At 57.5% G+C, this 16227-nt stretch overlaps 5 protein-coding genes across 5 annotated transcripts; 2 read left to right on the forward strand and 3 right to left on the reverse strand.

The window, feature by feature from the left end:
• Positions 1-1802: 1802 nt before the first annotated feature.
• On the forward strand, positions 1803-2222 carry ColSpa_11323 (cyanovirin-N; the record flags this gene model as incomplete). Its single annotated transcript, XM_049277535.1, has 2 exons — positions 1803-1959; positions 2056-2222. The coding sequence occupies 2 exons, from the start codon at positions 1803-1805 to the stop codon at positions 2220-2222; spliced, it is 324 nt and encodes a 107-aa protein (XP_049133492.1).
• Positions 2223-3103: 881 nt separating this feature from the next.
• On the reverse strand, positions 3104-3568 carry ColSpa_11324 (uncharacterized protein; the record flags this gene model as incomplete). Its single annotated transcript, XM_049277536.1, has 1 exon — positions 3104-3568. One exon carries the CDS (start codon positions 3566-3568, stop codon positions 3104-3106), a length of 465 nt encoding a protein of 154 aa, XP_049133493.1.
• A 2270-nt stretch (positions 3569-5838) lies between these two features.
• ColSpa_11325 (uncharacterized protein) lies at positions 5839-7104 on the reverse strand (the record flags this gene model as incomplete). The annotated part of the gene is made up of 1 exon (XM_049277537.1): positions 5839-7104. The coding sequence occupies one exon, from the start codon at positions 7102-7104 to the stop codon at positions 5839-5841; it is 1266 nt and encodes a 421-aa protein (XP_049133494.1).
• A 124-nt stretch (positions 7105-7228) lies between these two features.
• Positions 7229-7987, forward strand: ColSpa_11326 (uncharacterized protein; the record flags this gene model as incomplete). The annotated part of the gene is made up of 1 exon (XM_049277538.1): positions 7229-7987. The coding sequence occupies one exon, from the start codon at positions 7229-7231 to the stop codon at positions 7985-7987; it is 759 nt and encodes a 252-aa protein (XP_049133495.1).
• Positions 7988-8408: 421 nt separating this feature from the next.
• On the reverse strand, positions 8409-9949 carry ColSpa_11327 (phospho-2-dehydro-3-deoxyheptonate aldolase, tyrosine-inhibited; the record flags this gene model as incomplete). The annotated part of the gene is made up of 3 exons (XM_049277539.1): positions 8409-8725; positions 8794-9573; positions 9898-9949. The coding sequence occupies 3 exons, from the start codon at positions 9947-9949 to the stop codon at positions 8409-8411; spliced, it is 1149 nt and encodes a 382-aa protein (XP_049133496.1).
• Between the last annotated feature and the right edge of the window lie 6278 nt (positions 9950-16227).

A 16227-nucleotide genomic window follows, 5' to 3' on the forward strand; every position in this document is an offset into this window, starting at 1 on the left:
CCGTTTGCCAAGAAGACGAACCAAAAGAGCAGCCCCCCTCGGTCCATGCCGCGGGCCACGGCCTCCGTTCCCCGCCAAAACTGGCTTCCTCTGGGACTGTGATAGGCCGGCCCTCCCGAGCGGGAAACCGGGGGTCAGGTAATGCTAACGGGTTCAGTCCTAATAGCGGGAAAAGAAGGGTCCAGGGGTTCCGGCAGCCTCATCCACCAGGCCTCAGCTGAATAGACGACACGGCATGCCCCAAAAGTCCTGTACCCCCTCGCCATCGCCATGACCGATGGGAGAAAACAAAAAGTGTTCGTGTACCTATGTTCTTCACCTCAGGACCGCGGTATTCTACAAGGCCATGAGAACCGAGCAGGTCTCCAACCTCGCGCTGATCTTGGCCGTCCACTTGGCTGCTTGGCTCCGTCAGCGACGTTAATCTGGACCCCAAGGACCCCTTTCTCCCCTCTTCTCCTGCAGCCCAGAGGGCCTAAGGACTCACGAGGGGACCAACCTCCGTCTCCACCGGGTACCTGCCTTTCACTCTTTCGAGTGTGGCATGGCAACATGATAAACTTTGAGCGCGTGAGCGGTGACCAGGCCAACAGGCCATCCATTGAGTTTAGACAGGGAAACAAGTGAACTGTTTTCACGACCAGGGTCTCCGAACATGCGGTCGCGAGAGGCAACCAACGACTTCATGTCTTGCCCAGCGATCGTTTAGCTCTCTCTTAAACCCACCGCACAACCAATTCAAGCGCGCGGCTGCCTCCCGCCGGCCAAGACATCTCCATCCCGCTCCTAGCCCCTCAGGACGTCCTCTCGAAGGAAGGAGGCCGCGTCATCTCAATACACCTCGCATCCTATACGACAGCTTCTCCTTCGTCCCCCGTACCCTAAACGTGTCCCTCCATCGCGCCCTGCATACGTAGCACCCATGTCCGCCAAGCGGCCCCCATCGCGAGCCCTCGGCATCCGCTTGCCGGCGGAGTCCAGAGACCTATCCAGTCCCAGAGTGCGTGGGTTCTCTCCAGAATAGCTCCCCATGTACGTAGTACTATAGACGTCAAAACAGACCGCTCGTCGGACCACACAAACAGCTAGGCGGCCGGCGAGCCCGTGAATCGCCCGTCGTGCCAAAACAGAGCTACCCCTCCATCCATCCCACTTAAGCTCCCTCCTCCTTCCCCAGTTCCACCCCTTCCAGCCAACGAGCTCCCGAGCCTCCTACCCCTGCACAGCGGAGGAGGCTCTTGGCTCCACGAGGACGACGTTTGTTGGTGGAAGAGCACGATATACATGGTATTCGGCAGAAGCAAACCGAAACAATGGAACTCGGGGGAGCCAGTGTAACAAACAGCGGCATATCTGTCCATTGACACAAACAGAGCGGGCATGAGCATCTCCTCATAGGGCGAGCAAACCGTCCTGAACCACACCCCCCAAGACCAAACCCCCCAGAGCTTCATGGCGAAAGCAGGCGTGACGCGATCGCCAAGGCCTCATCACCACCCCGTCCAAGACCGCTCTTTCCCCTCCACGTGTCTGCAACAGCGAGGTTCTCCAATGAATACGATGGAGGCCTCTCTCGCCGCCCCAAGCTGCTCCTTCCTTGCTGCTCCATCAGAGCTTCCTGCTCCGTCTGGGCGGAGGCCGCCCGGGAGCTTAACAAACCTCCTCCGCGGGACGTCTATATAAGTCACCTTTTCTCCCGCACCTCCACCTCTCTGCAGCGACTTCAGACTCTCCAAGCAACAACACACTTTGATACCCCACTACCCAAACACCTAAACACACCCCCAAACTCAACAACCAACATGTCTTTCCACGCTTCCGCCGAGAACATCCGCGTCGACGACGGCCACATCCTCCGCGCCCAGCTCCACAACGGCGGCGGCGACCTCGTCGATGCCGAGCTCAACCTCAACGATGTCCTCGGCAACAACAACGGCTCCTTTGAGTGGGGTGGTGCCGGTAAGCTTCTCCCTGTCCCCTCTCCCTCGTGCCTGTGGTCTTGGCATACAGCTCTCGTTCTCAATTGCTGGATAACTAACGGTGCTTCCCAAACAGGCTTCGCCGACTCCGCCGAGGACATCCACTTCAGCATCGAGGGCGGCGACAACGTCCCCATCCTCCGCGCCCGCCTCTTCAACATCGAGGGCGAGCCCATTGACGCCAACGTCAACCTCTCGGAGCGCATCGGCAACAACGACGGCAACTTCAGCTACAACTGTTAGTCTCCCTTCCCTTTATGCCGTAAAGTCCCCGGCCACATAGTGGACATCTGCTGACCGCCGATAACAGAAACGTTGACCTAGGGATGAGATATGGAACTAGTGGAAAGTGGAGGATTATGATGGCATGAGCGTTGCTTACGGCGTGATGAGGGATGATGATACACATAACCTAGAGTCGACTACACACCCCAGGTAGCACCAATTGAGCTACTCGCCCCCTGAGGGCTGAATGAACATACAATCCTGGTCTTCTACATGATCATCATGTCTGAAGACTATGCAGATGGAAAGCTGTGTGAAGTGATATAGTCTTGGCACAAACTAACTACAGGCTGGACAAAGCAACCATTCATCTTCTCATGTCTTGGGCGATGGTACAATGGTTCTGCTGAGATTGTATACTCGGCAAATGTGGAAAATGTGGACGATCAGCATGTCTCTACCAGACCAAGTGCCCACTGGTCTTGTTTCCCCGATGCATATTTTCTTGACAAGGGGTCCAAGTGAGTTGAGCCCAGGTCAGACATCCCCATGTCATGGTCGACATTTCCGCTAGTCCTCTTCGGAGCTATGCTGAGATCCCGAGCGGAAAACACGGCTGATTCTGCACCGCCTATCAGGCTAGCATGATGACTCCATGTCACCAAGACCTAGCTTCACCAACATCGGCCCGGTAACTCCGTAGCGTCTGCGGCCTGGGAGATGAAGCCCTCGATAAGCGCTGCTGCCTCATTTGTGATACTCTCCAGCGTCTTGACTTCCACATCGCGCAAAATGGAGAAGCCAAAGTGTGCGTTGTTCTGGCGACCCAGTAGAGTGCGAGTTTTGTGCTGCATATGTGCAGCAGCGTCTTTGGTGACGACTGCAAGCCTCTCTCGGATCTACGTATGAAGGATAGGGCGCAGTTTGGTTGCCAAGTTGGCCGACAAGCGTTCGACCTGCAGGTTGTGCGCCTCGTGAAGGTTCTCCGTCTCCCGTTCCTCATTGTCATCCGATATCACTATAAGTCTCGTCTCTGTCATGACACTAGTAGGCATGCCAAAGTCTTTCTCGGCTTTGACTGTGCAACTGCCCTCCTTCGACATCGAAAGGTCACTAGATTGGTTGTTGGCTTTGGGAGCCGACAGAGGTGCGGCTTGGACCTTTAGGACATTGGCATCAATAACTGGAGAATCCTTGATTGCATTAGCATCTGTTGAAGCCTTGAGCACATCACTGTTCTTGATTTCTGAAGCGGCAGGTGGTGTCAGTTGAGATGATCTGCCCGGGAACAAGCGTCCAGAAAAGGTTAAGGCGCTGCCGTTCTCCGTTCGTGCTTCTGATGTAAACGATGAGTTCTGCTGCATGACAGGTTTCCATTGTCCGACTGGCCGAGCTGGTGATCTTTCATCATTTGTCTTCCCTGGAAAAGGATTTGTGGCCGATATAGGCTTCGAAGTGCTTCCAACAGCCGACGTCTGCACCTTGGCGGGCTGTGTCAATACATCTGAAGTAGAGGGTTTCAATTCATGAGCGACTGAAGTTCTCGCTGGAGATGGTATGTTTGTGGCAGCTTGGTTTCTTGACTTCTCAATGATTGGTCCTCCTGTCGACTGGCTCGGGTTCGATGTGAAAAGTGGTTGATCAGGAGAAGCTGGCTTAAAGCCCGTAGCTGTCTTAGGGCTTCCTTGAGTATAAAACCCTTTGAAAAGAGGCGTGGATGACGTGATGGCAGATGCCGCTGCAAGGAACGGCACAGCCTGTGCAGGAGCCTGCGGTGTTGCCGGTTGCGAAGAGCAGATTGTCTGAGCAGTTCCCCAATTAGTCGCCCATGTGTTCGTGTTTTGGGGGGCTATGTTTACGTTTATGGACGTGGTTTGGTCCCTGCTAGTCTGTGTTGATTGGTATGGATTTGTCGTTGAAGCAATCCCAGGGGTAGCTGTCTGCTGAGGTGCCGTCCGTGCCATTGACACTTGGGTTGCCGATATTGCTTCTGCAGAGGTAAGGAATGGGCCGCCATACCCCACGGAAGAAGAGTTTCCGCTGCCCGATGAAGGCAAATGCGGCCTGCTTGTTTGCTGGGGACTCAAAATCACATTTGCCGGAGAACAGACACTGAAGGTGGCGTTTGGCAAGGGACAATCGATCCTCGAGCCTGGGAAAGTGCGTCCGGGTAGTGTCTTTTGGTGCACACCAAGAGATGGATCGCAACACTTGACGGGATCCCAACCGTAGGTTCTCAAAGCATCACCAAGATACTCATGTACACGGCATTCGTTGACAATCCTAACTACCTCGCAGTCGACTGGATCAGCGATGTCGCCAACGAAAGGGACCAACCTGCCGAAGACCCCTTTCAGGCGGACCCATGCTAGCTGGGACGCAAGACGTGGCTGCAGGCTCCCCACTTCAAATATCAGCTGGTCCAGCTGTTCAACAACTTGGCTGTGAAGGACTGGATACTTGGCGAAAGCCGGATTGATTTGAGTCTTGGCCCAGGCCTTCCATAGTCGCTGTCCTTCTGCAGTAGAATGGCGCGCCATGTTTGACGCTTGCGACATTCTGCATGGATTGTTAATTGTGACATGGATACGAGTGAGGAGGCATAATTGAAGTGTCTCCAAGTCGCTTGAACGATCATTCGAGTCGGTTAGGCCATAAGAAGAAGATCACTTACTTGTATGGACCTATGTACAGTTCACTGACCGACGCAGATAGTCCTTAGGACGGGAAAGTCGAGGGTGGAGAAGCAAGAGGCAGTCTTATCATGACGACGGGGACGGACCTCGGGATATAAAGTTATGACAGAGGTACGACAAGTTCTGCGCTTCAAGCCTCGCAGGAGTTGAAGGAGGTAGAACTTACTTCAAAAGGACAGGAAAGGGTCATATGCAGGTAGTGATGTGGGAGAGGGAGATAGGGCGACGAAGGAGGTAAAGGCAAAAGAGTGAGATGGGTATGAAGAAATTGAACGGAGTGGGAAAAAAGTGCAGATGTCGTGTACTGGGATGGAGTGCGAGCTCGCTGGACAGTGAGGAAGGAACAACCGGGGAAGGTGCTCCTGCCTGTCGAGGGAGTTCTTCCCTCACTCGACTACCGGCACATGCCCAGTGCGTTTGTTCGTCGTTAACTCGTGGATGGGATCCTCCATCTGCATAGGGTACCTAAAGAGACAGGAGTGGAGAGGAAACATGAACGTCGGCAACGGTTATGGATAGATGGCCCTCTGCTGGATACCAGGAGTTTGGAGTTCCTTACCGGCTTCGCTATGACTGCCGCCGGGCATATCATAAGGCCACAAGGCTGGACCATCACACAAGATATGAAGCTGAACAAGAGGAGTGGTGGGAGGCAGACGAAGGTTAACCAGTTGACAAGGGTTTTCCAACAGATTCCGTCGCAACACGGCCGTGGCCTACTACCTCACGCCTCTCCCACAAGCATAAAGCACACAAATGCAGCATCTCTGTCTCCATGATTGCGCCTCAGAACAGACATCAGAGCAAGAATCGATGATATTCCATATGTTACAAAGAGTACAATATCTGTACAAGCCTCTTCTATACCAGACACATTCCTCTCCTTTTCCCCTTTCCTCATCTCGTCATCTCCCAGGCCATCCCCGGACCAGCGCCTCTTACGCCCGGCCCTGGATCCATTTCCTCTGCACCGGCTTGGGGAGGTGCTCGTGGCCCGTGACGGGCAGGCCGCGCTTCTCGAGCTCCTCCGTAATGACCTTCCACCGGCCGACGGCCGTCTCCTTGTCGATGGGCGTGACGCGGCGGTTGTGGACGCGCACGTTGGGCAGCTCGAGCAGCTCGCCGCGCTCGCGCACCGCCTCCGCCACCTTTGTCGGCTTGGGCGGCTTGACGATGGTGCTGATGAGGTCAGCCACCGTGTTGACCTGCGCGAGCTTGGCGTCGTGGACGTGGTGGCCCGTCAATTGGAAGACGCGCTTGTGGACCTGTGTTTTCTCCCTGTTAGGCGGCGGTCCCCCGGAACGCGGGGCGAAGAATGGACTTACAGCAAATTTGAGGTGCGCGTCTTGCAATGAAGCGCTCTTCCAGCTCGGGTCCCATTGCTTGACTCTCTCCGTGGCCTCCTCGGGCGTAAGGTACGCCTCGTGCTCGGCATCCTTGGACTCGATGGTGGAAACGCGACCAATGGCGTGGGTGACCTCGGCATCGCCCTTGAGCGCAAGGCTTCCGTCCTCCTGGAGAACCAAGCCCACCGCCATCGCGCGATCAAAGTTCTTGCGGCCGCCCTTGGCCCACGTGCCCGTCAAGCGGTCTTGCCGTGTGCCCTTGACGGCGAGCACCTCGACAACGGCCTGTCTCACCAGCGCCTCGCACACATCGGCGTCGAGGACCTTGTCGGTCCGCGCGAACGCGACGTACTGGCTCTCCTTGCCCCATTTGCCCTCCTGATCCCACCACCCCTCGAGCCCGCCAATCTCCTCGAGCCCGTCCATGGTCTTGGCCGGCACGTAGCCCTGCGCCTCGACCTCCTTCTCCGTCGGCGCCCACACACGCGGGTTCTTGATCTTGTTCGTCAGCCGGCTGGTGACGTGCTTCCGTTCCTTGTCGCTCTTCTGCGTCTTGACGTGGTGCTGGGCGTCGGCCTCGTATGCCGCCAGCTCAGCCTCGGCCTCGGCGAGCTCGCGCTCGAGCTGCTGCTGCCGGAGCAACTGCGACGACTCGGGCGCGTAGGGGTCCTCCGGGCCGGGTGCCTCGCCGCCTTTCCAGAGCGCCTTGCGGAAGCGGTTGTGCGTCGCAGGTGTCGTTGAGAGGGTCCTTCGTGCCGTCGCTTGGATGGGGAGGGTCGCGGGCGCGGCGGTGCAGGTGCACTGGATCGGGGACGCCGCGAGCAGGCTCGGCTGCCGGAGACGCGGTACACGGCGCATGATAGGCGGTTGTGTCGGGAGGAATATGGTGTGAGGAAGTCCGGTGGTTTCCTCCTGAAGATGCAACAGAGGGTAGCACGATGTTGCCAGAGGGAGCTGCAGTTCTCCAATTGAACTTTTTTGGATGCTGGGGTCGGGCTGGCGAATCAGGGACCGGGAAGCTTCAGCCACAGGAGTGCTGCCACAGCAGGGGGGTCGCGCAGCCGGGCCGAGTGTGGCTCGTGCGCCGTCACCTCTGCGACCTAAGCCTTTGACGGCGACAACCTCATTCTTGGACGGCGTGTGTCGCAACGGGCAGAGCAAGCAGTCCGCTGACCCAGCCAGCCAGGATGAATCGCATATCTCTACTTTTACTGCTCCTCTGCGGGCTAGTAGCGCTCGTCAGCGCAAATTGCAAGTCCTGCATCACTACTCAATCGTCTACAATGTTGAAGATGCCCCTACTAACACCTCTCAAGCAGCGCCGACGTTCTGCAAATGCACCTGCTTCAAGAACAGCACCATCGTCGCCCTCGGCCCGCAACACCAGGACGGCAACTCCGGTACCGCCCCCTCGCGCCGCGATTCCTCCTCCCCCGACATCCACAGCCGCGCCGCGTCCTCGTCCTGCTCCCAGTGCACAAAGGCGTTCTGCCTCGGCAGCGGCATTGGCTTCTGCCGCGACGCCACCGAGGAGGACGTCCAGACCATGTGCTTCCAGCGCGACAGCAACAAGGACCGCGTCATCGTCTGGGGCTTCATTCTCGGCACCGCGGGCCTGCTGGGCTGGGCCGCGCTCAAGAGGGTCAACGAGTTGCGCGAGGGGAAGCGAGCGGCCGAAGCTGCGAGGGCGGGAACTGGGAGGGGAGACTATAGCCCGTTGGCGCCCCCGACGTCGAATTGAAGTTGGCGCTGGGACCGGTGTATGGGTTTGGCGTTCCGGACTGGTTTGGGGCGGGGTTTAGGAGCGAGGGTCATGTACGAATGTCACGTCACGGCAACAGGCCATACTAGCACAGACGATCAACGGAGAAATGCTCAGCCATGTTTTCGCAAAGCTATCTATCTCTCCCCGCGTCCCGGGCGTCTTCGCCGACGACCCAGGGACGCGAGCATCATTACCCATGCACCGTGACCATAAAAAAAAGAACGCAAATAAAAAAGACTTTTCTGTTTCCTCCCTGGTGCCTTTGGGAAAACATGCAAATGCAATGCACATGTGTGGTATGTTCTCTTCTCTCATCCGACCAAGCCCCTCTTCAAAACTTTTCGATGGTCTCACAACCTCGCTAACCCCTCTCACATACAGCACTGACAGGTTCGATTTACTCCTCCTCAAGGTGGGTGACCTTGTGGGAGTCCTCGTGGCCGTTGGAGGAGCCGGCATTGCGCTCGCGGCGGGCGCGGACAGCGGCGGCGAGATTCTCGAGCACGTCGACGGTGGACTCCCAGTCGATGCAGGCGTCGGTGATGCTGACGCCCTTCTTGAGGGCGGCGGGGCCCTCGGCAGGGACCTTTTGGTTGCCCTCGTTGATGTTGGACTCGATCATGACGCCGATGATGGAGGTCTCGCCCTCGCGCAGCTGGTCGCCGACGACGGCGGCGACCTTGGGCTGGTTGCGGTGGTCCTTGTTGGAGTTGCCTGGGGAGGGTTGTCAGCGTGAGCGTTCTCTTTTTCGTCACTTTTTGCAAAGCGGGACGACGACGTACCGTGGGAGCAGTCAATCATGATGGCCTGCTTCTGGCCCTTCTTGGTGAGGGTGTCCTTGGCCTTCTGGACGTTCTCCTTGTCAAAGTTGGGGCCGTGGGAGCCGCCGCGGAGGATGACGAAGCCGTGCTCGTTGCCCTTGGTGCGGGTGATGGCAGCGAGGCCCTGCTTGGTGACACCCATGAAGTGGTGCTTGGCGGCGGCGGCGCCGATGGCGTCGATGGCGACGCCGAGGTTGCCGTCGGTGCCGTTCTTGAAGCCAACGGGGAAGGACAGGCCGGAGGCGAGCTCGCGGTGGAGCTGGGACTCGGTGGTGCGGGCACCGATGGCGCCGACGGAGATGAAGTCGGCGAGGAACTGCGGGGAGATGGTGTCGAGCATCTCGCTGGCAATGGGCATGCCGGCGGTGGTCAGGTCGCGGAAGAGCTGGCGCGAGATGCGCAGGCCCTTGTTGATCTTGAAGGTGGAGTCGATGTCCGGGTCGTTGATGAGGCCCTTCCAGCCGACCGTGGTACGGGGCTTCTCGAGGTAGGCGCGCATGATGACGCAGAGGTCGCCGGAGAGGCGGCCGGCGAGGGCCTTGAGGCGCTCGCAGTACTCGAGGGCGGTGGCGGGGTCGTGGAGCGAGCAGGGGCCGATGATGACGAGCAGGCGGTCGTCGCGGCCCATGATGATGTCGACGGCCTCATTGCGGCCCTTGACGACGGTCTGGAGGGCCGAGTCCGTCATGGGGATCTCGGAGCTGAGCAGCGCGGGAGGGATCAGGGGGTCCTGTCCCAGGACTGGAGGCGTGTTAGTTCATGAGCGTCGGCCATGGAGGTTTGGTAAGCGGTGTGAGTGAGCGCAGACGGTGAGCGAGTCCAGGTGAGGATGGGATGAAAACTTCGAGAGGGCATGATTCAACTGCAATGAGACAAGGTTTTGAATGTAGGATGCCTGTCATCACGCTGAAGCCATTGCCTCGATGTGAAGTCGAACGCTTCAACAGCTTGAGTGGGGCAGAGTGAAAAGGGTCCCAAGGATGATGAGTGACATGTCCAAGATGGGCTGTGGGTTCCGTCCAAATTCGGCGGTGCAAAAAAAAAAAAAAAAAAAAAGTGACTCACTTCTCACGTCGTCGGCCGCGAGGGGCTCATGCTCAAGGTCGAGGCCGGGCATTTTGGCTGTGAGGGTATATCAAGAGCTGTGCCATTCCGTCAGTCGCGGGCGTCTCCAAAGCCTACTCGCGGCGGCAGCGCTCTGATCGCCTTGGCCGTCGGCCGTCGGTGGGTGTGCCATCATCGTGAGATGCGCACCGCCCGCCCGCTCGCCATCCCGAAACGGACGACGGTGACGGGGCCAACTCGGCGGCGGGAGCGGCCGCCCCAAGGCCAATCACGGGGAGGGGGATAAGCTTACACCGATATTAACAATGGGATACGAGACAGGTAGCCGGGCGTAGCAGCGGTTCGTCGGCCTGGGATTGGATCTGACTGGGTATCGTGTGGTGAATCGATGCTTGAGCCGTCGTTGACCGAGAGTGGGAGGATGAATGTTCGTCCACAGGGGAAGGGGAATCAATCGGTAGTGGCCTTTTTGGGGGGAGGTGAGTGGTAGGAGGAGAGGTGGGCGAGGCGGGTGACTCACGAAGTGGATTATCACCCTGGGCAAAAATAAAAAATAAATAAAAATTGTTTGCTCTGCCTTTGTGTGTGCACTGGTGGTTTGGTTTGTGTGGTTTTGTGCCTGGGCAAAAGACGGACGGCATCGGAGCCTCTTTTTTTTTCTCTTTCTCTTTTCCCCCTCTCTTCCTTTTCTTCGGAGGCAGTCCCGCCGGTACGGACCAAAACCTGAAGGGTGTGTACCTCTGTATCTTGTCTATGCTATGATGTGGAAAGGAGGCAAGGTACCTCTCTGGGGGTTGGAATTGGCTGCTCTATGCGGTCTAATGCGGTCCGACTATGTACAGGAGAGCGTCGGCACGTCCCACGTGTGTTAGTCCTGCCATTGTTGCCGTCCAATCCTTCGCTCCGAGCCAGTCCTCATGGCAAACAATTTGCCTATTCCTCGTACGCGCCATGAGCTACTTTCTGCCAGAGGTGAGGATATCGGTGCGAGTTCGGGGCCCATCGACGTCACAGATCCAGCTTCACGACTTGCAAGACGGCGAACGGCGAAGGTGGCGCGCCATTGGCGAGCAATTTTCTTAATTTTTCCCTATACTGTGTATTTTTGCCTACTGTGACGCAGCGGATGGGGCGTGGGAGAGAGTCAGGAAGGCGGCCGATGGCGGGGCAAAATTGGAGCGTCTTGGAGACACTTTCGGCCGCTAAACTGATTTTTGACTAGGAACGTGGGAAATCTTTTTTTCTCCCTTGCCTTCTTCTTTTTCCCCCCTCCTCCCATTGCATTGCCATTTACCCGGCCTGCCCCTCACCGCGAGTTAAACATTAAAACAATCTTCAGTCTCTAAACTTAGGTTAGGACTCGTATAGTGCCAGTCGAGACTGGAATGGAGAGGGGACTGGTCTCATGGGCAGAAATCCTGCACTGGCATCTGCAGAAAAGATCAATGGTTTCGTTACAGTTGCACATGAGACGCCGTTGGACCCTTTTCTGACGAAAAAAAATCCCGTGAGAAATCAAGCACAATTGATTGGTCAATCGCGCCAGCCGCTCACCGATGTCTCACCGAGCAAGTGCCGGCATCGGGTCCCCACTTTCCTCGGTGAGCGCTGCCGGCACTTAGGTATCCCAAGCCGCAGGACGACTGGGGAATATGCATGCTCTCTACCCTCCCAAGGCCAGGACAATTCTAGTCATAACACACGTCGTCAATGTCAGCAAGCTGCGACTCGTCAGGGAAGAAAAGACTCAGCGCTCTGAAGCAACGCAGCACGGCGCAGCGCGCACTCGACCACCAGACGTGAGCCAAAGTGAAACGCAGCTGGCCCCGGCCCGCCGCCCACGAACCGGAAAATCTTGGATAGACGACTCGAACCGGTTTCGCAGATCACCTCCTCTTGGTCCTCTTTCTCTTGTTCAAAATAGATGGACCCTCCCTCGGCGTTTATTTATATAACAAAACATCAACACCGTGGGCATGACGGTTACCGACAGCAGTCGAAAGAGATGAGAAAGAGACGTAATATCCCTGGGCCGTAGCAATCCTCGGCGGACTGGACCGAGGGTCAGAACTCTTTTTCCCTAGCTCCCTCTCACCTTCTGTCAAGAGTCCTACCGAGCCATGCAAGCCACGGCAATGTCAACAGCTGCGGGCGCTACCACACGGCTCAGCTCAGCTCAGCTCAGCTGGCTATCCGGGAGCCGTGGCAGAGCACCATCTTCCTTTCCCCCCGCTGGACTCGTGCCAGGTTCTATGTCATTGGTTCGGCGGGGGACATTGCTGACTAGTAGCCACCCACGGGCGCAATCACTCCCTCTTGGGGACAGTCAAAGCTTAAATTTGAGGCGGTTGGCGGCTCTCGTCGTACGACTTGACGGAATCCTCCAAAAGCCTGTGCGATACGTTCGGTCCAGTCAGTTCAACCAGTCTCAACCTTTGCCTTTTTAGAGGGGAAGCGACTCGTGTGGGTTCCCAGCCAGCGCCGCGCGGTGCACGTCCGGGTCCCGGACACGGACGGCGGGGGAGGTCTACCAAAGGTCTTGTCCCACTCGAGTCCAACAGCCTACGACAACCCCCGGCTGGGCTAGGCGAGTCCCAGATGGCACCGTGACGGCGGTTACGGGAAGTAGCGCCCGGGGGATCTGTATCTGGGGTGGGGGCGCCAATGAGACACTCACCCATGCTGGCTTCTCCCTCGGGGACGGTTGCGTCGGCGATGGGGGAGAGCAGCATTTGCATCCTACGACGTCTGACGTCCACTGTCTACAGATCACCATCCTTGGGGGCATCGCCCAGCTTGTTCTTCCCTTTTCCACACCCTGCGCATCCTGCGCAGGGTTATCCGTACGCCGCCCGCCGTTGGAATCTGCTGCTCCGTGCCCGTTCGAGGAGGGGGGGATCCGATTCCTGGCATCGATTTCTGCGGCTTGCTCGAGCCGGGCTGAGCTGTGCGTCCACCCCTAACCCGGCGTTGACTCGTACAACCGAAGCATGTTCTAACATGTTCTAAAATCGATTTTAAACAAGTCACCTTTCAGGTGGCGCGTGATATCAGGAAACCGGGGCGGTCGCAAGCTGACGAACGGGTGGCATTGGTGAAGGGGATGCCATCTTCGAGTAAGGTTGATGGCTGACCTCATGACGCCCGGCGGCGGCGAGAGAAGTAGAAATGATCGTCCGCCTGATACTCGAGAATCATCATGGCAGTCGATCCTGATATGCCGTGGCGGCTCACGGTATCGCGTCACAGCCTCGCCGCTTCTCGTCCAAGCCAGACCCGAACGGCCACGAGCACGCATAACTCAACTCGCATCTAAGCAGACATCCATGACCGCAACGATTGCGCAACATCACCCCATCCACTCCCCAGTCCTTCAGCAATGCAATCTCGGTCAAAACTCACCTCCCCCCCCATCCTGCTTATTGCCCCTCACTAAGCATATCGTCGGGAGGGCTTGACGCTCAAACTCCTTTTGAGCACTATCCACCCAACCGCCCCCATTCATCCCACCACACACACCCCCAGCATCTCATGAAGCAATTCTGAAACCAGCCCTCACCACCACCTCATCCCTTCCCCCCTCCCCCAACGACGAGCAGCAGCACGCAAGCCCTCCGCATGTAACATGCTACGCACACAGGCTGGGCGGGGAATGTAGGCGGGACGAACTGGCAAATCGCGGCCTGGCGGCAAGGAGGCAGCGCGCGTCCGTTCACCTTGGTCCTGGGCTGCCTTTGTAGCGAACCAACGTCTGTCTTTGTCGTCGTCGTCGTCGTCGTCGCCGCCGCCGCCGGCCGCTTCCGCCCTTGGCGAACCTACGCTGCGTCGCACAGATCTCTGTGTGCGTCTTTTTTACAGTTGGATGTGTTCAGCAGCGGGCAGCGGGTAGTGGGCAGCGGGTAGTGGACAGTCAGTCGCTCGAGAGCACGGGCGGCTTGACGAGACTTTACTTTCCTGTTCGAGTAGGATAGACCCGGTCAGCTGGCCATTTGCTCAGGTCTCTTGCTGGCCTCGTCGCTGCGGTCGTGAAAGGACCGGCGTGTGGTAGAGTAAGCACGGCGAGCAAGGTGTCAGATAACAGGCACACACGAACAGGAGCTGGATGACCGGCAACGAGCAGGGCGGAAAAGACACAGGTCGGTCCTGTATCTGTATCGCGTCAGCTTGTCAGCCAAGACGAAGTCGACGACGAGCCGCGGAGGCCGGATCCTGGTCGTTCGGAACAAGAGCCCTTTGGCCGCCCTCTTTCGTTTCTAAAGCTACCTTGATCTATATCACACACGTAGCCTCGGGATGCCACATTTCTTTTTGGGAGGGTTCTCTTCACTAATCAACTCCCCTCGTCCCCAACTCCGAGAGCCGTTGGTTTCGACTTGCCTATTCTCCGCCCTATTCTCCGGTTGCCCCCTTGCCTGGCGCTGGTGTGTGACGGTGCCCGTTGTCGCAGGTCGCCCCGGTCTGCTCATCACAGCCTCGCTTCTTTTTTCCGCGTCATCCGCAAGGTTTCCACCGAGCGTACCTACCTCTCACTCTCTTTGCGGACGGTTCCTCCACCCGCTTGCCTACCTGTTGCGCCGAGGGGTGTTTTGGACTCTTGGCCGCGGTGGTGGGCTCGACCCTGCTGCTCGGACTTGGATCGACTGACTGTCTTGTTCGTTTGCCTGGCCTCTCCCTGAACCCGCCCGCATTAGGTTATGTCCATGTAGGTAATACGGCCGGCCGCCCACCACCTGATCGACGAACCTGCTTCGCGAATAGATGGCCGGCGAGTGTCATTGTGCATTCCAGCCTCGCAAAGCGACGCGAACCGACACGAACACGCTCTTCTTTTGAACGGTCTTACGCCTTTTGCATTCCTCGACAGAGCTAAATCACCAAGAATTCGGGCTCACACAGCACAGCGGCGCCCCTAGAGACAGACGGAACCCCTGGTGTCTCTCTCTCTCTGTCTCTCTTTTCTCTCTCTCTCTGTCTCTCTTTTCTCTCTCTCTCTCTCTCTCTCCCTCCCAGGTTCCTGTCGGCTGGATTCCAGCAGGGTGGAACTAGCGCCATCTTAGAGCGCCTGTCCCACGTCCCCTAAACCGTTGGTCCGGGAAGAACCTTGACGGGGTCTGGACCTTTCTCTCTCTTTTTCTTGCTTCCTGGGCTTTGGCTTTTTTTTTTCTTTTTTTTTTTCCCGCTCGGGGACCCTTTCCTTTCCTCTGGCAGGTGCGTTGGATGCCTGTCCTGTCATGACCTGCCTGTCGTGTTCCCCCTTCCCTTCTCTTCCCTTCCCTCCCCCCTTTTGTGGCGTCCAACAGCTTTCCCAGTGCAGGCAGGTGCTTCGCGCGATCCGCTTTCTGGCACGTTGCCCGCCGTGTCTGTTTCCCAGTCTGCCTGTCGCCTTCATTGCCAGGTAATTTTTATCTGTATTTTTTTCTTCTTCCCTTCCCCCAGCTATTTTACTTTCCCATTTCACTTTCTCTGCGACCGCCCTCGCCTCCCGACATTCTGGTTTGGCGCTTTTCTCCTTGATCCCTTAGTCCTTTCCAAAGGAGGCAGCAGCAGCAGCAGCAGCAGCAGCATCGTATCGACGGTGTCGACACTGACCGTCACCCGCAAAAAGGAACGCTGGACAGCCGCACGACCAGCGCGTCTTGACTGATCTACGGGACCAATCTCAGTTGCAATTTCCCGTCATCTGGGGAACCACCACACTGCAGGCAGGCAAGCCCACACGCAGCCCGCCCGCAGCCCGCAGTCCGCAGCCCGCCGTACGCTGAGTGCTTGCATTGCTTGCTTGCGCTGCGCAGTGCAGTGCAGTGCAGATCGAGCCTTGCCTCATCGGGGCCCGCGGCGACTTACACGACGTTTCTCGCAACGGGGGCGCACGCAAAACCTCAACCTCGCCTTTTTGATTTATTAATTGTCGACTCAGCCTCCCCAGGATCAATCGACAACTTGTACGAGGCCAATCAGCAGGAGCTGACCAGGAAATTCGTGGGACACACTTTCCCAGGTTGTGTCTTCCTCGCATCGCACCCGCAGCGCATCGCACCGCTGCATCGCACCTGCCACCAACCTTGAACCAACCAACCACCCCCCGTCAATCCCGGCACCTTCAGTCCGGGGCAACTTGGCAGCCTGTGCACCCCAACTTCCCAGCAGCAGCAGCAGCCGCAGCAGCAGCAACCACGGACCGTCACGGCACCACCGGCGCCATCCTCCATCATCAGTGCATGCGCATATTCTTCTTTTCTCCTCTCCTCTTCAACTTACCTACACCGGCGGCCAGATCAGATCTCCAGACATCCAGACTTACCGACGTGCGTTGAAGTCCAGTCCAGAGCT

The sequence above is a fragment of the Colletotrichum spaethianum genome (assembly GCF_022836535.1).
Source record: "Colletotrichum spaethianum MAFF 239500 DNA, contig45, whole genome shotgun sequence".
In the NCBI taxonomy this organism is placed as follows: domain Eukaryota; kingdom Fungi; phylum Ascomycota; class Sordariomycetes; order Glomerellales; family Glomerellaceae; genus Colletotrichum; species Colletotrichum spaethianum.